General features: G+C 41.7%; 1 protein-coding gene across 1 annotated transcript in view; it reads left to right on the top strand.

Annotated features, from left to right (window-relative positions):
* Positions 1-24,473, top strand: part of adarb1b (adenosine deaminase RNA specific B1b) — a 133,531-nt gene that overhangs the window by 94,151 nt on the left and 14,907 nt on the right. Inside the window, exons 4-6 of the mRNA XM_080498343.1 lie at positions 16,197-16,271; positions 20,512-21,437; positions 23,079-23,193. Of these exons, the coding sequence (XP_080354469.1) occupies positions 16,244-16,271; positions 20,512-21,437; positions 23,079-23,193 (1,069 nt within the window). The 5' untranslated portion in view covers positions 16,197-16,243. The remainder of the gene's footprint in view (positions 1-16,196; positions 16,272-20,511; positions 21,438-23,078; positions 23,194-24,473) is intronic.

Raw genomic sequence — 24,473 nt, 5'->3', positions numbered from 1 at the left:
TATGCAGGTTTATGTCTGTTTGGTGATGAAAATATGTCGAAGTAGCCGAAGAAAAAGTGTATTTAAGTCATCTGGCGTTGAGATAGATGTGCAACAACCTAATTATAACTGAAAACAATGGTATTTGATTATCTTTGAAGTAGGGAGCACTGAATAATAAAATATTCACTCTTAACTGTAATCTACTTTGTTCTGGATGTTGGACTATGTATTCACATTTCAGTTATTTTAATGAGCTAAAACAGTGATTTTTAAAGGGTATTGTTCCATATGAGCTCAGAGGACTTGTTGGATTACAAGATAGGAAAAAACATGCATGCAACAGGAAGTCATTGGTTTTGTGAGCGTCTCATACTTTCAGCCCAGGGACAATTCTTCCAGTGGCATTTATTGCAGTTTTATAATCGCATGATCTCATATTTCTATAGGCATCTGTGCATCCGCGCTGTCAGTTGACAGCTTTAAGAGGTGCAATTAGGAAGTTGTGTGACCGCCGCTGTTGCACACGAATGCAAAATGTACACGTACATAAAGCAGTGGTGAGGATTAGCTTTTATATGTCATGGATCGACGTGTCATCAATGTTTGAACCCCTTTTACAGGAGATTTCATGGCTACATGAGGTCAAACAAGAAGCTTCACGTTGAGCATCATCACCATTGATAAGAGTTTGAAGTTCCATAGAATATAATCATACCTTTTTGTTGTTGTTGTTGTTGTGCATCTTAAATTTGTCTGAGTTTGAACCTCAATGCTGCTTTACAGTCGCCTCACAGCTCGGAAAATCCAAGCAGTTTATGGTGTTGTGGAGCAGAAGTGATAAAAGACCCGCTACAGAGCATTTGTTTTCCGAGGAAGTAGCTGGAAAGCAGCATCAGTTCAACCTTTAACGTCTGTGGAAACCTAAAATCTTCATGCATTGGTTACAAACTACACATTGGCAACTTTGTGCTGCACCTTTCTCGTGGACACTGCACACTCCACCCCAACTCTACCTGTGCTTATTGACAACGTTGCAACAAGCTCAAGATGAAGTTGAAGCTGAGCGGATTGGGGATTTGTTGGTACGCCTCTACACCAAGAAAACTTTCTGCAAGAAATGGTGTATTCTTGCACAAGATAATTACTTTGAACAAGATCGTGGTTATATTTGAATAAAGCAAACCTTTTTTCTTCATAAAGGACAGCTTCAGAACTTTTCGATTGCCCCATATCCATTATCTTTCGAGTCGCTGTTTGATTTCCATCTAATAGTTGAAAGGATGCATGAAACCCATTTTTATTAAGTGTTCATTGTCTCGGATACGTTCCTCATCCAAGCTCATAAATCCACTGATTGGAAGAGGCTTGGTGGGACGTCGGCGTCTGACTGGAAGCCTCTTAATATGCAGAGCCGAGGGGAAGCCTGTACGTCCAGCGGTAGCACTCAGAAGGCAAATCGCTTCTGGCAGCCTAATTCACCGGTCATTAGAAGGGCCAAATTGAATAATAGACTCCGAGGCAAGGTGTGTACGCACGTGTGTCCGCCTGCAAGTGTGTCTGAGGAGGTCTGGGCTGGGAGGGCCATGTTGGGTGGCCCCTTTACCCTGGCCCATCAGTTTTAATCAAGCGGCACGACAGGCACTCCCCATTTCTCTCTGACACGACCTCTCTCCATTAGGGCCACAGGCACCCACACGTGTACTCCATTACACTGCATTACCTGGTCAGTGCCTGGAGACATCACCTCGAAGGGGGAGAGAGATCTGGCTCCACGGACCCTTAAAAAAAAAAAAAACGAAAAGAGAGAAAAAAAAAAAAGACCCGATCCTATTTCTATTAGGTTTCTTCCTCCCTCACACTTTCCTGAGGTAATCACTGGCCTGCCAAAGCCTTATTGAGGAAAGTAATGGGATTGTGGGATGGCGACAGTAACACTCACTTATCTAACTGCATACACTGACAGTTAACAATGATCCTTGAATCACTTCTTGTGTCTCTCGGTCTTCATTGGTTACTCTTTTCGCTGGTTTTTATCATCTAATATTATCGGGCCATTGCAGGACTGTAGTAATGCCTGCATGTTCAAAAGGTAGGAACAAAGTCAAAAGATAAGTTTTGGCTCTTTTTTTTCCAATTTGAATATCTGATATAAGTCACTGAATACGCTGAACGCGACGTATGTAAAGATTATGTTGAAGTCTGAGAAATGCTCAACCTAAAAGTCAGTTTATTCACAGGAGACATCCAGAAATCTGCATTGTGCCACAAAGCCAATGAATACGGCATTTTAATCATATTTGCAACATATTCTGTGGAGCTGTGTAGTGTTGATGTGGACTAAAATGTGCCCCCCCCCCCCCCCCCCCTTTTTTTTTTTTTTTTTTTTTAAGAATAAAGGCGGGATTCGACAGAAATGGAAAAGATAGGGATGGTGGCGCTGCCTGGTGGGCCTATCAGTCTGTGTTAGGGCTGCTGAGAGCGCTGTCTCTTAGGCGGGCTCTCCTGCACCAGCCATTTCCCATGGCCATTTGTCTCTGTCCAGTTTCTTTCCCTTCCCTTGCCCCCTTTCCCCCCTCACCTTTCCTTTCATCTCCTCCTCCCCCTCATCTTCGATTGCTCATTTTGGACTTTCAGTCTTGTTCGATCTGTTTCTCCTCTCTTTTCCCCGCTTCTCTGCTTTTGCAGCCACAGTAACTCTACTTGTTTTCTTTTTTCTTTCTTTTTTTTCCACCCCTGAACCATTAGCCTTGGAAAATGAGCTATTTTGCCAACGGAAATCAGTAACTATTAATTTCTTTTTATGAAACCGCTTTTCACTACATTTTTATAGGTTTTGTGTTTATCACCTTTTTTCCCCTGCTCTGACTGTGACCCAGGAAGATATTGGGTCATGTTTTATTCACTTAACAATGATTGCTTTGCTTAAATGTAAAACGGTATTGTTTTTTGTTTTTTTTCCTGGAGTTAAAGCAGAGTCTTCTGATTTTTGGCTGCTTAGAACTGATGTTTTATAAATACCAGGCTCATTTTAATGATGTATTTTGAAGTTGGCATTCATCACATAACTAATTTTTATTAGAAAATACCTTTTTTGTCAAGTTGCAAAGGTTTATATTTATATGGTCAGAGTCATATGACATATCTCTATAAAAGTTCCAAGTCTTTATTTCTTTTACAAATATTCTTTTGTGTAATATCAGGATACAAATAAAATTATTTAAAAAATATGTCCCTTTGCTTTAGTCAATGAGCCACAATTTACATAATTTGTATGTACAAGATTTGTGTTTTCATAGCAACGCTTTGAAATTTACATGGAAATGAAAGGAATGCTGAAAACGATGTTGTTACTATGGCCGTGGTGTGTATGCACAGTTGCCACTGTCTACACGGAGACGGAGCTGAAGCGTTTTCAGAAAGTTGCGTTTGGTCCTGGTTCCATTGAGACAGAGTCAGAGCGTTTTCAAAAAGTTCCACCTCTGGATCCGTTTTCAAAAAGGTGCTTTTCGGTAGCTCGAAGCGCCATTGTCATGTAAACTGACCCCCCCAAAAATGTGATCATATCTCACAATATTGTGAATTAATCTTAATTTTTCTAACAGTACTGTAGCATTTGTTTTCCCTTTCAGTTGCAGCTGCTTTTGGTTTCTACGTTGTTAAAAACTTCCCACAAATCCACATCGAAAACTAATAAATGATCTCCACTGGCAGAGCCGTAGATGAGTTGTTTTTTTTCCCTCTCTCTATTTTTATTAGAAATTTTAAGGTTGCTCTTGATAGAGTGTGGCATGTCCTCCAAAGATTTATGTGGATTTTGTTGTGAATGTTGTATTTGAAGTCTTTTGGAATGCAGACACTGTTTTATGTGCTAAAAAATAGTCGAGCAAAAATGGGATTCATGGTTCGAATTTCCACACAAACTTTGGTTTGAAGACTGGACAGTGTACCTTAGATCGTCGAAGCACTGAATCGTAGTGTCAGATATGGTCCTAGTCACACTTTGCATAGCTTCTAATTTTTTATATGTGGTACGAATCAGACAGCAACATGATTATTCTGAAAATGGACAATACAAAAGCTCAGTGGCGTTTATTGGTACTTGAGACTGAACCTCATCTTCTGCATGTATAATGATGATTTGAAAAAGTATGGAAGCCTTTTCCCAACTTCTTGTTTTCTTTCAATTCTTGAGAAGAAATCCTGGTTTAGACATATCTCAAGAGGATTTAGAGGATAAAACTCTGAAAAAAAAAAAATTTTCCAACAGAAATCATTGAACGTGTGATGGAGACAAATTGACAAAACAAAATATGCTTTAAAACATAAATATGATAGTTGCAGATAGTATGTCAAGTCCCACCAGCCTATAAATGTCAACAGCTGTTTGGAAAAATGGGAAGCACCAAAAAGGTGTGCGGTGGGTAATATTCCACCCCCTTTTTCTTTTTTTCTTCTTCTCCACAGCCTGGCTTCCTGTCCTGGCATGTCCGTCTGTCTACTTGTTCATCTGAAACATGTTTCTGTATCTCCGCTGTCAGCCGTACTCCGTGTGTCGCGCCCACGGGCCAAGCCGCGGCTCGTCTCCAGGAAGCCAGAGCTACTTAGCTGAACCCCCCCCCCCCCCCCCCCCCCCCCCCGCTGGTGCTGGAGGGAATCATAGCCACTCACTCCGATGATTTATGACCACGCCTGAAGCCAGACTAAGAAGTGTGCGTGTGTGTGTGTGTGTGTGTGACTGTGTGTGTTTCATGTTGCGTGCATGTGTGTGGATGTGACAGAGAAACACAGGCTTGACGCTAAAACAGTATTTGTGAGTTTAAAGAAACAAAATATGGAAGATAGAGTGGGGATTTTTGCGACTTCAAGCAGAATGCTAAAACTCTGAGATGCTGCGTTTTGTGTGTGTGTGTGTGTGTGTGTGTGTGTGTCTGTGTGTTTCCAGTTTTGTGTGCACACAGTAATGATGCATCATAGCACGCTTCTTTATATGTGCAGGGAAACTATTATCTTCCGCCGGGCCGACGTGACTCAGCTGTCTCTCCTCGCACTTGTCCACGAGCCGTGACACTGTGAAAGTAGGCTCGCTTTTTAGACTTAAGGCTCATCATTATTTCATATGTTGATATTCTATTTTTTTTTTTTTTTTTTAAATCATTGATGTATTTACTCGATTTTCAGAAACCCAGACGTCCCGGAGTTAAGAGGACAGACTGAGGTTTTCCTTTTCATGCTGGTTCAAGTCGATAAGAGTATTGGAGAGATGGCATGAATTAATGATACCAGGGGAGGGATGTAAAAGTAAACTCGGTTTGAAATTTAAGGTTTATCATTTATTCATCTGTTCGATCTCATATTCATAATGTGTTGCTTATATATTTACTCTTTTCCACACAACATCTCTGGCAGCCCCCGCGGATCGCCGCCCCCCCACCGTAAAATCCATCAAATGAAAGAAATCACATTGATACTGCGCGCCACTGTTTTCTCGACCTCTCTCTCTCTCGCTCGCTCTCGCTCGCTGCTCTCACCATCAGTGCTCCATGATGATAAATGACTGACTGTCAGATATTAGAGCCTGGAACACAATAAAAGGTTGATTCTCTGCTTTTTTTCCACATCTTTCCACCTCCTCGTTTCTTTTTTCCCCCCCTTCATTTTTTTCATGTTGGGCATTCAGCCGAGCTTTTCAATTTATAGCGAGGTATTAGCAGCGTCATCATCTATTTCGTTATTGGTTTGGTATTTACTTGTGAGCTGAAGTGCTCAACCTTCTCTGGTCTGACCGAGGTAACACCATTTTAGCCAGAGCAACTCCTTTTCGTTGCCATTTTTGTTCGATTTCACATGCTGCAGATTAGTAGATGATTTCCATTCATTTCAGGAGAAACAGGTTTTTTTTTCTCCCTTTTTTTCTTTTTCTAAGCCAACCCCAATGAAATTGAATTAGCGCTGCCACAGGCGCTCTCAGTGACAGTGGGTTACGAGGGCAGTGCCCATTTTTCCCTCTTAACTCCCAGCTGAGCCTCTTGCATTGGTCCATTACCCCGCCAGTCCCGGCATTCTCCAGCGAACAACAATACCGCCGCGCAGAGCCTGTCGGGCCACAGCAGTCACTTAAACAGACTGCTGGCCAAGCAAATCCTCCGCTCTAAATGACTGAGGATACCTTATCAATAACTTCATCTTCAATTACATGGCTCTAATATCATTTAAAACTCCAGATTCGTGAAATAATTGACTGTACATGATGGGTTTCGCACAAAATGCACATGGATATGTAATTGGTGCATTGGTGAACAAGACTTATAGTCACTTGTGGAATAACCACAAACAGTCAAAACCACCTTCTCATATGGTGGTCAATGGTAAAACCAAATTTGTATTTATTTTTTAAACTTGGCTCATAGGCTACAAATAAAATTCAGACAATGGTCACTACTTCCCCATGTCTGGTGGATCCTGGGTATCTGAGATTTTCTCAAGGCAAAAGATATTTGTGTATTTTCTATCAGTGCAACTCCTATACTCCGCTGCTCATCCCACATGTCCATGTCGCACCATTTAAATGGTATAGAATTAATTCCCAACAATTGTTACCAAACACGCTACACAACAACAAACACGGTTTTTCTGCTGCAAAGGAATGTCTAATTTATGTTCCTACCAGTCACTTTTGAATGTCGTTAATTACTAGAGCTTAATGTGATAAGACATGCCACGGTGCAGGTTTAGGATTTGATTGATTGAGGTAGTGCTGTATTGCAAAATTAACAGTGAAATCTGACTTCCTCAAATATCGATCACTTAATTTATGCAACAAGAGGTGGCCACGTGTCATGAGCCAAGTCAACGAGTCAGTTTATTCTGTTATCAAGATGAGTCATACGCTCTGAATTAGCACACATTGCTAACTAGGCATTACTAGCTGGATTGGGATTTAATGTTATCTTATTGATTTAATGTTGTCTTATTGTTCAACTCCCAGTAACAGGATTTCTTTGTTTCTTTATTGCTATGAGGGTTATTTATGTGCAAAACCATGGACTATATTTTTCATGAATGTCATATCTTCCATTATAATTTATTTAGTAAATCCTGTCTGATCTGTGAGTGCCTCGACTTCTTTAATTCTCACCAGACAAACATCTGAAACCACATTGATAGTATGCTTTAACCCAGTGGTTCTCAATTATTTTCTGTCATGCCCCCCCCTAGAGGACAAACATTTTTTCAGGTCCCCCCCCCGAATTGTACTACCATTGAGAACCTGATAATATGTATTTATTTATCTGTATAAACCACTGTATGATTTGCTGGCACCAGCATTCTGCATACAATCGCTTGATTATCAAAATAAATTAATAAAATGAGCTGGAGGCCCTTTTTTTATCGTTCAAGCATGAATAAAGACACTAATACTGAAAGTTGCGCCTGCCTCATGCCCCCCCCCTGACACCCCACCACGCCCCCCCAGGGGGGCTCGCCCCACCATTTGAGAAGCACTGCTTTAACCTAATGACATGGTACCTATTGTTTTGAAAGGTGATTGCCCTTACATTACATTACAACAGATGGCATACACATTTCACTACCTACCTGTAATTGGGAAAAAAAAAAAAAAAAAAGCTTAAAATTTGTATCGGGCTTAAAGCAAGTCGGACTGGCCCCTGCTAGCTCGGCTCAAGGATGGTCTGCAGTTCAGGGATTGCAAGTTTATAGCAGAGTCCCTATAATCCCATTCACAGTTCTACTGTAAATACACTGGCGAAATAATTTAATATCAACCTGAAAGGAGTTTCTGTGGTAAAAGCTATTAAGTGTGGGATTTGCAGAGGTCGGTGTCGGATCAGAGTTAACATTTCCCTTTGAAGGCATTTGCTGAAATGTCCTCATACACTTTGTTTAATATTGAACATCCTTTCTTTCCTTACAGGTTCCTCCTCTATTCATTCACAAGGCCTTTTTTTAGAAAAAATATGTGCCTTTGCAACACAGGCTGTGTATTTTAAAAACCATCAACTTGAAATAGCCAGGATATTTTTTTTTCTCCTTTTCTAAGGACTTCTAAAACTTCTAAAATTCACTACATGGGCGACACAGCAGAAGGGGATGCTTTTTGGCTCACAAATCCTGGAATATCGTCACTTTGTTTTCCACACGATTTTCTAGCGTCATTTAAAATGAATTAAATTATAATGTCATGACTCTGATGAAACCTGTGAGCACAACACATTTATCTCAGCTTCGTTGGAGTAAACAATTTAGCCAATTATTGTGCATTGAGCCGATGCAATAATTCCCAGGCAAACGGGGAGTTTGCTCCATTAACATCGCATTGCAACATGCATCAAATTACTGTAAAACAATGGAAAACAAAGGTAATAAATTATAAACAATCGACAATATAAATCTAATACTTGAGTGGATTTTTTTCCCGTGCCAACAGCAGCGTGGCGGTGAGTGTGTACATCGCTGTAATTTTTCTATGTATGCTTCTCCTCTGCCTGCCTGCCGGAGACGGGGAGCTAAATGGGAGCTGTTTTCTTAGGCCGCCCCGGCCCCGTCAACGCAGCGGCTTGTCGCGCTGTTGAAACTTTAAAGAAAGGGGGCTTTTGTCTTTTAATATACCGGTAACGTAGAGCCAGTGAAGAGTCCCTCGCTGGGGAGCAGTCGGTGCTGACGGCACTCCAGGCTGAAAAGTAGTCAAAAGCTGCTGAATGTTGTGACGTAAGTAATTTCATACGAAAAGAAAAGCATCGTGAATCCCTGTTTTACACATCAGTATAATTTACGTGGTGATACATAAAAAGTAAGTGTGATTATGTTATCTCTTTTTTTCTGCTTTCCAGTCGTGTTAAATGACACAGTTTAACGCTGAGCACATTGAGTGTCTATACCCGTTTGTTTTTGAAAGCAAAAGGCTAAAGTATAACTTGGAGATAAGTGCTTTGAGGACCTAAGTACCCTCAGCGTCTGTATAATCACGTGAAAGAGCAAAGCCTTTTATGTGAGCTGCCGGTTTACAGTCCGACCAATCGGAGGCCATCATCCTGTCAAGGGACCAATTAGGAGGCATCATTCCATCAGTGGTCCAATTGCCATGTCATCATCGATACAAATTGCGACCGTTTTCACCTTGTGTCCGATTTTGTTATGACTTCATCCGTAAATGGTCAGTGGCCTCGCGGGCTTTCAGACTTTAAGCATGAGAATCTGTGAAGTTTCAGAGGTATACAACTCCTACAGGTGATTCGATGTCCAGATGTAAAAGTGAGTGAAGTTTTAGGAAGAGCAGGGCTGCTTTGTCAAATAGTCATGTTTTCATATTTTTGGTTCAAAGCAATTAGTTTAAGTCACATAAACACTTTTTGCTATTGTTTTTGAATTATGTCTGAGGGATTTAGATCAAATTGTTCCTTTGTAGGTAACAATGTCCATGTGCAATGTTAAATGACAACATTTTTACAGTGATCATGTTGAGAGTGACGAGTGTCTTCATTCAAATGTTCGACAAAGAGGGTCGGATAGAAATTTCTACATTGGAGTGCAAATGGTCTCACAATGCCTGGTAAAGATGGGCATGAGCCAAACAAAGATATTTCACCCCTAAACTGCTCCAGTCCTTCATTGAGGGTTATGGATGTTTACAATACAACACATAGATACACAGACTATATAAATATATCAAGGAGGAAATTGCAGCCAACGCAAGTTTTTTTTTTTTTTTTCCATAAAGCAGGTCATCACATTGACAGGAAAACATACAAACGCACAAATAACTAGTAAATTGCACCAAGACGGTATAAGGCTCTCGTGTTATGAAACCCATAACTTTGGGCTCCTGGTGGCAATAGTTTGGGGTGGTGTACTAGCCTGGGGCGGATGAGGCTGACCTCGCAAATTCAAGCTGACTGCCTCAGAGTGCAGAGCAACGCTGGAGACTGCAAAGAGGCACTCAGACTTTGTGGTACACTCCATAAGCGCTCCCCTCTCGCTTAGGAAGATCCATGTTTCAGGCACTTTTAGGAGCTTTTTCTTACAATTTACAGTGAAAAGGTCAAGTAGATAAGGCACCACCGAGCCCTAAAAAGAGAGGCAGCTCTAGATTGGTGCAGAATGCTAAAGTTATGTTGCTGTTTTCGGTTAAAAAAAACACAGTCCAAGGGAGAGAAAATGTCCCATTACGCAGAAGATTGGAAAAAATAAAAATCACAGCACAAAACTGTAATCTTTTCAGCTGGCTGTCCTCTGGCCTCAACTCTGGTTGCAAGTTTCAAAAATGTAGGAGCGATACAATTAAAGATCCTTGTTTGTTGTTTACAAGGACCCTTTTCTGAAGTTGGAACAGATTTGCAGGAGGTGCACTTAGAAAAGACAAGAATCCTGTGAATTCCCCCCAAAATCACAGTTCCAGGGCTGGATAAGAGCTGCCAAAAGAAGCTGCTGCCCACTTTGTTGATGCATCTCCATGTTGTAAATATATCATTGGTTTGTGTTTTTGTTTGTTTTGGTTTTAAACAACATTTCTTTGACAGGTTACTTTTTAGGTTTTTCAGTCTGTCTGACAGGTGTGTGCTGAGTATTTTCCATCATTTATATTTTTTCTGAAATAGTGATTGTAAATTCTGAAGGCTGAAGGTCTTAATATGATGTAAAGAAAAGACCAAAAGTGTGAGTTCTCAGAGGATAAGCATGCTGCAGGCAAATAACGATCCCTGGTAACCGAGATTGTTGTGTTAGTGGACGATGGAACTCCCACTACAATACACGTCCATTGTTTTGTGATTAACACAAATGGCAACATGCAAATGTAAATTATACTGACATGCATACATTTTTCTTTTACTTTTAAGTAAGCTGTAGTCCAGACCACAGAAGTGGGAGCCAAGGGAAATACGCAAAGTCCAACAATAACCCTGATGCATTTATTTTTGCTCAAATGAGCATTCACGTCAAAAGTTTGAGACCCAAGCTATACCAGGACTGTCCTTCGAGCACAGCTTGTGGTGACCGGGGCTTATTTCTTGAAAATAGATTCATTTCAAATAGATTGTAATTTTTTCATAAGTTCTTCACAGTAACTGACAATCCAAAAATCTATTACCACCTCCGCTGCCTAATTATCTTTTTAGAAAATGCACTGGTTTATCGCGTCCATTAGACTTTCCTCTAACATAGTGTTTTCTAAACTTCTTTTTCTCCCAAAATGATTTTGATGGCAAATCTTTCCTCGACCAGCTTTCATAGATATTTTGTTGTGGTTGATATGAACCCCGCGGCCCGCCAAGGGCAGACCTTTCCATCGCCTTCTGTTTTAGAGGAGATAATGATTCTCTTTTACCGAGAATGGGATTGCATTTTTTGTCTCTCTCGCCCTCTGTTCCTCACTCACCTTTACCTTTCTACCCTCACCCCCGCGTCCTCCCGTCCGCCGGCGCTCCCGCCACAGTGGCGACGCTCTATCGCGCCGTCACAGCGCGAGCGAAGGGATGAGAGACAAATCAAAACCACCTTATTTCCCCTCAGTCCCTCTCACCGTGCCAGATTGAATTTGAGGTTTTTCATCTTCTTTCTCATCTTTCTCCTTCCCCTGCCTCCCTCGGCGTCCACTCAGAATTACCTGGAACCGAACCGTCTCACTACTTGATGACGCGCGGTCGCTTATGCATGTGGAGGGAGCGAGTCGGCAGCCCTGGGCTCCCATTCCTTTGACGTGCTTTAAATCTCCTGCTTGCAAACGATTGATACCGAGATCTATCAGCCGTCCTGTGACTTATGCATTGTCATGCGAGCAAACGCCCAATTAGGTTTTGCAGGCTGTAAAGTTAAAAAATGTCAGATCTTGAAAGCAAAAATGAAAGAAAAAAAATGCTGAAACACCGCAAGAAGCCTTTTTTTTTTTTTTTTTGCTGCTGCTGCAATGCATTTCCTTTCACAAATGTGAGTGTGAATGAGTATAAAATTCCCTCATTGCCCAATACAGACCATGAGGGATCTCTAAAGTAATATTTTCAAAGCATTATTTGCCAACACGTCGATGGTAAACATTCCGTCGGTGTCAGTCCGTTAAATTTAGTGCATAGTAGCCTTTTAATGCCAGCCAGTCAAGGAAGAATATATTGTAGGAGTTGCCAAGGTGTCCGATTTCAGTTGATGTATTCCTCTGGACCGTAGCAGGGAAACAAAGAGCTTTTGCAAACCTTATATCATCTCGCCATTCATATTCTAAACCTGTCTTTTTCAAGCGAACGTTGCAGGGAGTCTCTCCACTAACTCGGGGCAGAAGAGAACAAATTCTGCGAACATGTTGAACATCTTTTTGCAGGGCTTTTTTTATTTTTCTCCTCAGTTTTTCTGCCGTGTAAACGGACGTCGTATAACCCAAGATTGATGCACTTTCACGAGAAACATTGTTGTGTAAAGGAGTACTTGGACAACCCATGCATATAGAGGGAGAACATACAGACCAGGAACCTTCCTCCCCTGAGTTAACCGTACTAACCACTACCCACAATACTGCCAACTCCCTGTTAGTTGCATGTCATGTATTTTCGAGGTTTATAGCTCATAAAAGTTAACAAAGCAGATTATAACTGTGGCCATTTTCACATTGAATCTCAATTAGTCAAATTAAAAAATGCAATTTATATTATAATGACACTGACAATTAACTTCATAGCAATTTATTTTGAGTGTATATTGAGGGGCTGTGGTGGCTTTAAAGGTTAAAGAGGCAGGCTGGTGTTTAGCGGGTTTAAATCCCACTACTGACAGGTTACCACTCCAAGTGTGTGCAGTTATACATGATTAGGACTGGCTAGAGGCAAATAGATTCGGTAAAAGTCTCGATTTTGATGACTCCAATTTGCTCTATTTGGATGTTCTTGCTGTTTTGTGGCCTCGTCAGAGGAAAGTGATACACTCACATACACAAACCCCCAAACGGCTCCATCCATTCATTTGGCCCAGCAATAGCCTGTCGTAATAACCGTGGATCATTACATTACGGAGACCACGGGGAGTACCTGGATTGTCTCCACAGCACCGTTGCGTTGTTTTTTCCCCTCTTACTGCAGAAGGAGCTCAAATTGGGATCATGATTTCCACTCAACGTGGAAATAAAACATTTCTTTTTTGGGGAACGCAATGCAGTGACACAGTGTGGATAAAGATTGCGTATCCACTAGATAATCTTTTGTTCGACTCTCCCCACTGACTGCAACTCATTTGAGGAACAGTTGGAGATTCATGACAGAGGCGGACCATCGGAAAGTCAGAACTGATCGCAGTGTGTGCTGATTGGATAACTGAACGGTGTGTGTCTGTGGGGGGGTGTTTAATACAGGAAATGTCGAAATAAAACCACTGTTGTTTGGGGGATTAAATTCTTTTTACTTTAACTTGGTGTGATTCGTTCTCTACGACTGTGGAAACACTGGTTCAGATTCTCAAAGCATAAAATCTGCAATGCAGAAGCAACAACTTGTAAGTTGGTGTGGTTTGGGGGGGGGACCTGGCTCCTGCTACCTGAGAAAAATGACTCTCATCTCGCACTCTGTTAGACCTCCTCCCACCCGTCCTCCCTCCCTCCACCCCACCTTTTCATTTTCAATTATGGGTTGGAATATGAATCTTTAATAGGGTGATAATTGTGCTAGCATATTTGCTGTCACCCACCATTAGCCCAGATTAATTAGCCCATTTAGTTTAGCTTAAGAAAGTGTCTGGCTGAGGAATGGGGGCACTGATGGAAGGCGGATAGAGAGACAGAGAGAGAGAGAAGAATCAGCACAATCTGGTCTATATCACAGTGCCATCTCTCTCCTGCTTTCTCTCCGACTCTTTGTGCTTCTCGCTTGTCTGCCTCGCCCTTCTTTGCAGCTTTAACTTTTTTTTCTCCTCATATAACTTAGTCTGTTTCATCACCCCGCGCTCATCTGCCAGTGCTCTCAGCAATAATTTTTTGTCGCTCCATCACTTTTCAAGTGGTTGTTGGAGAGGGCCATGGAGGAGTCGAGTCGTGACGCCCAAACTTTCTCAGAACTACGGATTCTGTAATTACCAGCATAGCATAAACCAATGGTGGAAGTTTTTCCAACTCAACTCTTTGGTTGAATGTATGTATTTGGAGTTCGTGAACTTCATGCCATGGGACTGAAATGATGGTCAGAAGTAGTTTTACTCGATACATATTAGAAATGCCAGGGATTATTCTGCACTCAGAAAAAAAATTGTGTAAGCAAACATTTAATGGGTTAGAATGCTGAAAATTGTGTTGTATTTGCTTTTGTATGATCAAGATTTACGCCTGGGGAAAAATATATTTATATGTGATACACAAAAATGTGTATGAAAGGCAACAATGGGAGTAAATGTAAGTATGTGGTAAGTGTATGTTTACATTGTAGGGCAAATATCCAAGCTTAAGGTCGAGGACGTGAGTTACAGAAAGATACTAATCTGTATGTCACTGTAGCTCTGCTAGTATTTCAGCTTTTCGGGGCCACAAGCAAGTTTTCATGTTTAATTTCACTTAAACTGACCGCCAACCACAAAAACTACAGAAGAAGCAACAAGGAGTAAAGAATTCTAGAAGTGGAAATATCTGACATAGACTGACGTCATCTGAGTTTCTCTAAAGCAGCAGATAAGGAGGGATATAGGAGGGAAAATGGATTATTAACGATGGAATCATGGGTGTCCAATGCTGGTGAATGAACATGAAGGCATGTTACAAACTGAAGTGTTACAAAGATGAGAGAAAAAAACGTATGCTGACTATGAAAGGAGTTCATGGGAATTTTTCTCTCTGTTCACCGTCAAAGCACATCCAATAGTCACATGATCATCAGAGCTGGACCAAGCATCAATGGAAAAAGACATCCTGGTCTGAATACTCCCTTTTTTTTAATGTTGTATTGGAAACTGGGTAAATGGTGATGAGTTTCTTCTCTGGTAGTGCAGTTTCAATATGTGAACCCGTTCAAGACCAAACTCAATGCAATAGTGACTGTGCAAGGCGTTTGTTTTCAACACTAAAGGAGTGTGGAAGTTGTGCAACTGGTCAATACCGATTGGCTGATTAGTTTGTTACATGTTGTGCTTGAAGCTTCTTCCGTTGGCTCCAAACAGACTTTTGGAGAAAAGAAAAAAAACACTTTAAGATAACTGATTTAACTTCATTCCCAATTGAACAGAGGCACTTCATTTAATTTTTAATACCCTGTTTATTATCAGCTCATTTCATCTCAAACGTTAACCCAGAAAAGTGGCGCTTTTTTTCTTTCGTTTCTTTTTTTTTCCCTCTCAAGTTGACTTAGTTTGGTGCTAAAATTGGCTACATTTTAAATCTAGTTGCAGTAAACTGGGGGGGGAAAAGTGCTTGATGTTCTTCATCAGTTGGAGCCAATATTTTGGATTGCTGAAAAATTGAGTTGATTCAATATTACTGGGAAAAGTATTGCTTAATGGAGCTTTAATCGCACTTGCCACCTTGGGATAAGTTGTGTGTGTGTGTGTGTGTGTGTGTGTGTGGGGGGGGGGGGGGGGGGGGTGTATGTTTGTGTGTGTGTGTGTGAAGCGACTTGGCCATGTCACGAGCTGTATATCTCTCAGCAGGCGGAGGGAAATGAGGTCTAATCGGAGGGATATTAAAGTCACAATAGACTGCTCCTGCTATTAAGGCCTGTCAGCCCTGGCCTCCTCTCTCACCTTGACATCGCTCAGTCTCTGAATATTTATATGCCTACATTGAGGGGTGGGGTGGGGGGCTTCCACGGGGCAGTGTGTGCACACCTCATTGTGTGTGTGTGTGTGTGTGTATGTGTGTGTGTGTGTGTGTGTGTGTGTGTGTGTGTGTGGGTGTGGGTGGGTGTGTGTGTGTGGGTGGGTGTGTGGGTGGGTGGGTGGGTGTGTGTGCTGGCGCATCAAGCCTGAAGTTTATCATCCCTGTAGCTGCTCCAGCTCGTTGAATATGCTGATGTGCGTGTGTGTGTGTGTGTGTGTGTGTGTGTGTGTGTGTGTGTGTGTGTGTGTGTGTGTGTGTGTGTGTGTGTGTGTGTGTGTGTGTGTGTGTGTGTGTGTGTGTGTGTGTGTGTGTGTGTGTGTGTGTGTGTGTGTGTGTGTGTGTGTGTGTGTGTGTGTGCGCGTGTGTGCGCGTGTGTGCGTGTGTGCCTATGCTAATGCGGTCCATGTTCCTGTCCTCCAATCACCAGGTGCAGCAGGGGCCAGGCTCCTCTCAGGTCCAAGCAAACCTGTCACCATGGACGTGGATGAGGAAGAGAATATGAGTGAGTGGTCTCGGGCTTCCTTCTCCCACGTGTCCCGTCTGTTTGTCTCTATGTCTTCCTGTGTGCGGTACCTTGTCTTTACCTGTAAACGAGTATTGTTGCCCCCCTCCACCTCCCCTTCAGTCTCCCCCGCATGCCTTCCCTCTTTTGTGTTTACTTTCTGCTGTGTAATCAGTGTAACTGAATTTTGCTTGCTTTTATCATGCAAGTACTTGTTAAGTGCCCAGGCTGCCATGAAAAACTGCATTACATGCCTTGCAAAGTGGAATTAACTCAAATTAATTCCAACTTTCAAATATTCAAATGCTTAAAGTCTGTGTAAAGCAAAGAAGTTATGAGAAATGTTTTTTTTTTGTTTGTTTGTTTTTTTTAATATCTAGCTAAATAGATTTTTAGGGCATCTCTAAAATAAAAGGCTGTCCACATCAACAGCTGGAGTTATTCTTTTTCTTTTGTCAAAATTATGGTATAAATTATGTTTTTATCAAAAGCTTAATTTCCTGTAAAATCGGAACCACAGTTGGCCTGTCATGTCAGCAGTGTTGATGTCTTGTTAAAACACTCCAACAGCACAAAACAAAACTTTCTCTGCTCATTCAAAGCGATATGGGAGAGATTTAGGCGAAGAAGCTTCCGACAAGACGTTTTCAAGCAAAAAATGTAAACTGTTGTCGGGTTTTGGAGTTCTGTTCACTGGACCACGGTGCTCAGAGCCACTAAAAACACAACGTTTTGAAAACGGCTCCCAAGGTGAAACTTTTAACTCCGACTCCATCTCTGTGGAAGCGAGAGAGAGCACAACTTTTCTGAAAGGCTGCGACTGCGCATGTAGTGAATAGCTATTGTGCACATGCACGAGTGTATGGACAATGATAACAGTGTTTCCTCCAGACTGTCGTGACTCTCAGTCCATATTATCCCTGGGACTTGAGAGTCACCGAAATAACAGCAAGACACTGAACCCCTAATAGCATGTCTGCAGCCTCCGTTGGTGTGTGAATGGGTGAATGCGATTAACAATCTAAAGTGCTCCGGAGCTGCTCACACTGTTGAAAAGCATAGACTATAATTGAAATCTTCTTATATCTACTTTATATGTCATTCAAATTAGTTTTCCGTGGTGCAACAAACCCAAACCACAGATTTCTTTCCATTTTACACAGACTTTAAAGAGAAATTCAGTGGAAAGTCCACCGTTTTGTACCTGTTGTCTTCTATTATGTTGTCACTTCGAGGTACCAGCTGTCAATTTCTGTGAGCAAGATGGATCTGCCGTTTGTCCTCGCCTGAACCCAGACGCACTGCGGCACATGCACAACACAAATGCGCGCCGCTAATGCTGCCAAAAACTTTCCCGACTCGAAGTGATCATTACATCAAAGAAGCTTCAAGAGCATTTCAGATTTCCTCCCACCTTCACTTTTCCTCTTTCGAAACTCTGCTCCGCTCCATCTTACGGAGTTTTAATTAGACATTTGGGTTTGAACCCAGTAACTGAGCCTCAGAAGACACGGAAAGACATGACCGAACAGGTTTCCTGGCACCTTGTATCATTTTGAACTCGCAATCAAAGGCGGCTGTCATCCCAGCGGTGCCCTACCTTCCTGTACAAATGAACACTTCTTATTCTGGTGTCATACTCGGTATTTCCGCTCTGTAGAGAAGTGCGCCGTTACGCGTTAAGTCAAATGAGCGGGTTGTTGTTTTCCCGAAGCCTCCGCATTCAGTCCGGGCTCTCACAAGCCTGCTTCTTTGATACCGAGGGAACACCAGAGGAAAACATAAAAGAATTCGGAACTTTTAACGTGACAACCTCCGCAGCACTTGAAATTCTTAAATTGCATGAATCATCCCGAATCAAAAGCCGAACAAACAAGATGGACTTAAACTGAAATTGTGCTTTAAAGATTTTCTTTTCTTTCTTTTTTTTTTTTCCTGTCTGCAATATTTGGTTCAGGCAACTCCCACATGGGATTTTAGCTCAGAAAGATTAAGTGTATTGCCTATTTTTACTTCCCCCATACCCCACCCCCCCTCCCCTTTGTGTTACTAATACATGCTGATTACACAAACACTGGGCATGGTGATGACCACAGACTTGCATGTGTGTGTGCTGTATTTCAGTGAATGGCATCATGGCTGCTGCTCTCAGGCTTTCGTCCTCCGGGCTCTTGAGTACTGCTGGCTATTCATCCTGCAAATTTATGACTTTATGTGTGCTTTCAGTTTTAACCTTTCACAGAACACTCACACCTTGTGTATTCGATTATACATTTTTGAATGGAATTGGGGAACTCTATTTTTTTCCTTTTTTCTGTGTACCATTTCATTTACTGTGTCTGTTGCGTGTTTCCATTTTTCAATTGGCCGATAGGTCTTTATACCTCAAAATGTCACTGCATTTAGCCTTTCCAGAGAAACGTAGTGAACCACAGTAGTTGGTGTTTCATATTTTGAATATTGTACTTCCAGGTTCAGTTTTGAGCAAAGCTTATTGCATCACACATGCTAAATTATTGAGATAAATTTGAATCAATTTTCTGCTTTATTTTTCTTCTAAATTAGCAAGAAAATTTTTCACTCCTATGAAAATTTGGTTTTTCTGAGTTAACCAGTCATGTTTTCACAAAAATGCACTGGGTTTCCTTTTCTCTTTTTTTGGAAGTTTTTATTCTGAATTAAGGACTTAAATCAGTGCTGGGGTTTTTTTTTCCCTGGATCAACAAATGTTGCACAAAACAGATAAAAACAACCTTTAAGAGCGCTCTTTAATTTATGTAAGTCAGAAAAGCAGCCTGAATTCTTTTTGTTTATGTTTCTATTTGTTTTATTCATTTTCCATCACAGTTAACAGTGAAGCATTTTGTATTTAAGGTCATTGGGAGCTGGGTCCAAACTTAAAATTTCAGGTTTTACTCCTTCGTAGCCAACAACTGTGCCACCAACCTTTCTTATTTCTAGTTTTCAGTTGTTCTTAAAATGTTAATTTGCAGAATGCATGTACACACACAAACTCTCTGCACGTTTTCAGCTCTGAAATTTAAAGATGTGCCTATTTTTTGTGTTTGTGATGTTTAGGAACAGTTTTCTTTCCGTTTTCTTGCTTTGAGTCGTGTCACTTGTAGAATTGCAGATGGGAACTGCATGTCAGTAGAATTTGCGACCAAAACAAACTGTGTTCTCTGACAAGCTCTCCGTGGAGGGGGATCTCAGAGGGGCAGGGTCTTATGAATGCCACCTCATTGGAAGCTATTCTTTTGAATTTAAGATTCCCTTCATTCTAAATACAACAGTCATTCTTTTGACAAAAACAAAATGTCATGTGTAAGGAGTAAACAGCATTTTTTTAACCACCTGCCGTGTCACCAGTCGAGCCTTTCCTGCAGTAGGTGGAGTCTTCTCCTTCTGCCTCTTTGATGTACTCTCCTGTTTGCCTGGTCCTCAGCTCCTCCCCCCTGCACTACTCCCCCTGCACTCCCTCAACCCAACCTCCAATCCCACTCATGCACACTGCGGCCTCTCTTTCTCCTGAGTACCGCAAGGAGTAACCTATCAAGCCTTTGCTGAAGGATGTTATAAATGAAAATTTTTGCCAATATTCCATCCACTTTGTTAACTGGATTCAGTGATATGTGTTCCCCAGTACAGGCTATTTCAGAACTCTGCGCTAAGAAAGCAAAACCCTTGAGATGTCTCCTCAATCTCTATAAGCATTCAAGTTTGTTAAAAATTAATGGAGTGATAAAGGAACAGCTCTGTTCTTGTGTGTCTCTGTTGAGTGTTGGTGTGTGTGTGCTCGTATTTGTGTGCATTTATGTTTCAGACTCATATCACTGTGAAACCTGAAAAATGTGATAGTCTTTATACTTAAAAAGACACTTTACCTCAACCCTTAAAAGAACACTTTTTCATTACTTCAGCTGTAAAATTGTCTGTAGATAGTAATTTCAAAATTGACCCAAAATGCTTTTAGCCATGCTTATAATATTGGCAAATGTTTACCACTCAGAATTCAGTTTCTCTTTTGACAATAAACGTAATGAGTTATTGCTATTTCTAGGAACATCAGCAGTCCATATCTTAGTATGTTCATGATAATTATAAATCAGCTTGTCTTGCCATGTTAAAGGAACACAAATCATTGGTTCAGTTCCAAAGAGTGATAAAGGAATCTATAAATTTTGCATTTACAAGATCCTGCAACGAAGGCGTTGTAAGTTACTCTTTCTGGGCACCGCAGGTTCAAGCAGCACCGACGTTAAGGAAAACCGAAACCTGGACAACGTGTCCTGCAAAGACGGGGTGGGAGTGGCTGAGCAGCTCCCCAATGGAAGTGGCCTGGGGAGTCGAAAGCGGCCCTTAGAGGAGGGCAACAATGGCCACGCACATTCCAAGTTCCGGGCTAAGAAGCGCAAGAAAACCCCCGGGCCGGTCCTGCCCAAGAACGCTCTGATGCAGCTGAACGAAATCAAACCGGGGTTGCAGTACAAACTGCTGTCTCAGACAGGGCCAGTCCACGCGCCGGTGTTTGTCATGACGGTGGAGGTCAATGGACAGATGTTTGAGGGCATGGGCCCGACCAAGAAGAAGGCCAAATTGAACGCAGCGGAGAAAGCGCTCCGTTCTTTTGTTCAGTTCCCCAACGCGTCCGAGGCCCACCTGGCTATGGGCCGCACACTGACAGTGAACACAGACTTTACATCTGACCAAGCTGACTTCCCCGACATGCTGTTCAATGGATTTGAGACACCAGCCGCAACTGAAGAAACCTTCTTTCTAGGCTCCAATGGTAGCAGCTCATTAAATTCACTAGGGGAGTACCCACTGCCCACGCCACCTGGCAGCAACCTTGTCCAGGCCCCGTTGCCCCCTCCATCTGCATTCAGCTCGCCCTCCAGTGGCAAAAACCCAGTCATGATCCTCAATGAGCTCAGGCCGGGCCTCAAATATGACTTTGTCTCAGAGAGCGGCGAGAGTCATGCCAAGAATTTTGTGATGTCAGTCACGGTGGACGCACAGACGTTTGAAGGCTCAGGACGCAACAAGAAGCTGGCGAAAGCACGGGCAGCGCAAGCCGCCCTGTCTGCTCTGTTCAACATGCAGCTAGACCAGACGCCATCCCGGCAGCCCATCCCGAGAGAGGGACTGCAGCTACATCTACCACAGGTAAGATGTATTCAGCTCAGAACTCCTAATCTAGGGTTCAGTATAGGTTAAGACATTTATAAACCTCTGTTGGAAGGGTCTCTTGCTGTCATGGAGAACTTTTCATTTTAAGGTACTTTCTTGGTATTTGTATACTTGGTATACTTAAACAATTCTTGCTGGCAAACAAGCATAGATGAAAGTAAGCCTTCATCTTACGTGTTATTTTTCATTCACTCAACCTAGAATTTACTCAGTTTTGTTTACAGCATAGATTGCTGTTAAGTTTCCATACTAAATAGTTCATCAAGTTAGTCATTAAGATCATCATTGTAAAACTGTGCTCAAGAATTGGGCCTGAACTAAAAAGGAAAGCCTTCCTGTGGACCCGTCCATCAGGTAGTAAAGAGGTCGCCTCCAAACTGCTCCACCTGTCAAGACTCTGCTGTTCCACTGGGTTATCATTAAAATCTCATTCACTTCAGGTTAGCGGGGACTGAGGGAAGGCGGTGCCTTCAGACTTTGCTGTAGACGTGCCTGCCAGCATGTGAAGAGAGATAAGGCAGCCGGCGGAGCTAATCAGCTCAACACACTGTCAACAGTCCCCCTCCACGAAGCCTTTTCCTCCTTTCTTTACTCACTTCCCTCCACTTGTCAACTGATTTATTCAACAAGCAGCCCCGATTTAACGACAGCGCCCCCACTAATTGCTCTATTAAATCTTTGTCGCTCCATATTTAATTCCTGCAGCCAGTTTCCATCTGGCAAGGCACTAATGAGGAAAATGGGTCCAGTGCGGTTGATAATAATGAAACTTCGCTTAATTTTATTTGGCTTCTAGATTATCAAAGCAAAGCACGACAATGCATTGTTCATTTAGGAGATATTTAGAGCATGTGTCAAAAAAAAAAAATTACATAGTAAATGGGAAGCTGTTTGCCAGTTTCTAATGTACTTTGGGCTACTTTGAAGTGATCAGTATGTTTTGCAATAATAAATGACCTTGGCTGTCATAACTCAAGTTCCCCCGTTATGAGTTGGTGACTCTGAAGTAGCGGGGAAGTAATATTGGACTAATATCTTTAATTTGTGATCATCCAGCCGTCATTTCTCCTCTTGGTTGTCTTCATTTTCCATCACATTAGCAGTGAAGAAGGGGGAGGATGGGTAGCCGTCTGTCCAAGAGCTAAAGACGTGTGAAGTTCACTTTAGGCTCCCGAAGACTTTAGACCCAACCTTCCGAGCTGTCGACAAACGCTTTGTTCACATTTGCTGCTCAGGTTTACTTGTTTGCCCGTGTGGTTCGCCGTCCCCGGGAGTGAGACGCGCATCATAGCTGTCATGCCGAACTCGGAACGGCGTTGCTTGAGAGACGGTTAGGAATACCTCAGGGGGGTCAACCCACTTTCACTTGTTGCTGTTATTCAACGCTCCGACTCTTGTTTGAAGTCAAACGCGAGCACTGTGACAGGTACACAGTGCTCCAGGGGGCGATAGCATCAGACACGCTTTGTAAGCTGACACATCTGACACACTCTCCTGTTTGTGTGGCTTTGTGCACATGTGTCTGCCTTTGTTGTGTGTGTGCGTGTGTGTGCGCGTGTTTTTGTGTGTGTGTGTGTGTGTGTGTGTGTGTGTGTGTGTGTGTGTGTGTGTTTCCAGGTTCTGGCAGATGCCGTCTCTCGCCTGGTGGTGGATAAGTTCAGCGAGCTGACAGACAACTTCACCTCCCCTCATGCACGACGAAAAGTCCTTGCAGGGGTCGTCATGACAACAGGTAGACTTGGGGAAAGGAGGTGGTTTATGTGCTTAAAATACAACAAACACGACAGCACTAGCTGAACTATTTCTCTTAAAATCAATGCAGATACAGTGCAATTTGTACAACAATGCAAGTTTTTTTTATTTTAACACTTTTGTCACTATTTTGTTTCTGTGTCTGCTGGAGAAATAATTCCTCAGTACCAGCAGTATTTTTGCCATTCCTTTTTTTTTTTTACCATTTCGTAAACTTATTAAACAGGCTAAAAATATACAGCATAATGAATGAGGAATATGTAAATAAAGAATGACCTCATCAGCAAAGGATGAAGTAAATCAGAAACGGCTCAAATAACCTAATACTGAAATGCTACTAAGCCATTGTCACTTCAGCATTACTGATATAGGGTCATGCAATGGCTGGATACCCGCAGGGCCTTGCGAAGTACCACTCTGCGTGTCGCACATTAATTTTAAATGCTTAATGCGGTCGTACTTCATTAGCATTTAGATTGTAGGAGCTATTTATTTTTCTCACATGGTATTGTTACTTGTCCTTGATTGTTATTCAACTATACTGTATAATCATTGACTATGAACTTCACATTAACAAAAAATAAAAATACAAAAGAGTTGATTCGCCAGCAGTGTGTAGACACTGAATAAGATTATTGAGTACTTATAGTGAAAAATTTAAGAGGGTAACGTGCTCCCGACATTACTCTGTGTAGGAATACATATCACACTGTGAACATGAAGCTTAAGTCTTCGTTAAATAATTAGTTAGTGGAACCAATAATGAAGTTAAGATTATAAATTGCCTTAATTTCGCACTCAGCATTAGATTTGGCATTTTGTTCTGTAAATAGTGACAAATACTTAATTTAAAAAGCAGTCAATATAAATGAACCAACTATGATGATTACAATTCAGCTTCTACTGATAAAACAGGTTAATTAAAATGTTTTAATTTAAAACAAAGGATGAAAATACAGTGCTCATTATCAATAGGTACCTTTTTTCTGTAAACTAAGGACAGCAGGAAGCCATAAGTGAGTATACCTTTCAAAACCTTCAATTAATCTTTCTTCATCGAGATGAGAAGGAGTAGCAGTTATTTCACTCAAAGTTCTATTTTTAATTGCTGCTAATAACAATAAAAGTCAGTCTTTTTTTTCTTTCTTTTTTTTACGTATGTTTTGGGTTTGCAGATTTAGTGGCCAAATGACTGAATTGTAATGACACTGCATCTGAATCGACCTTCTGAGAAGACATGAAAATTGTTTTTGTTATTCC

This window comes from Blennius ocellaris (genome assembly GCF_963422515.1).
Source record: "Blennius ocellaris genome assembly, chromosome: 6".
NCBI lineage: Eukaryota > Metazoa > Chordata > Actinopteri > Blenniiformes > Blenniidae > Blennius > Blennius ocellaris.
Note: the sequence above shows the minus strand (reverse complement) of the source record. Positions and strands in the feature narration are given on the sequence as shown.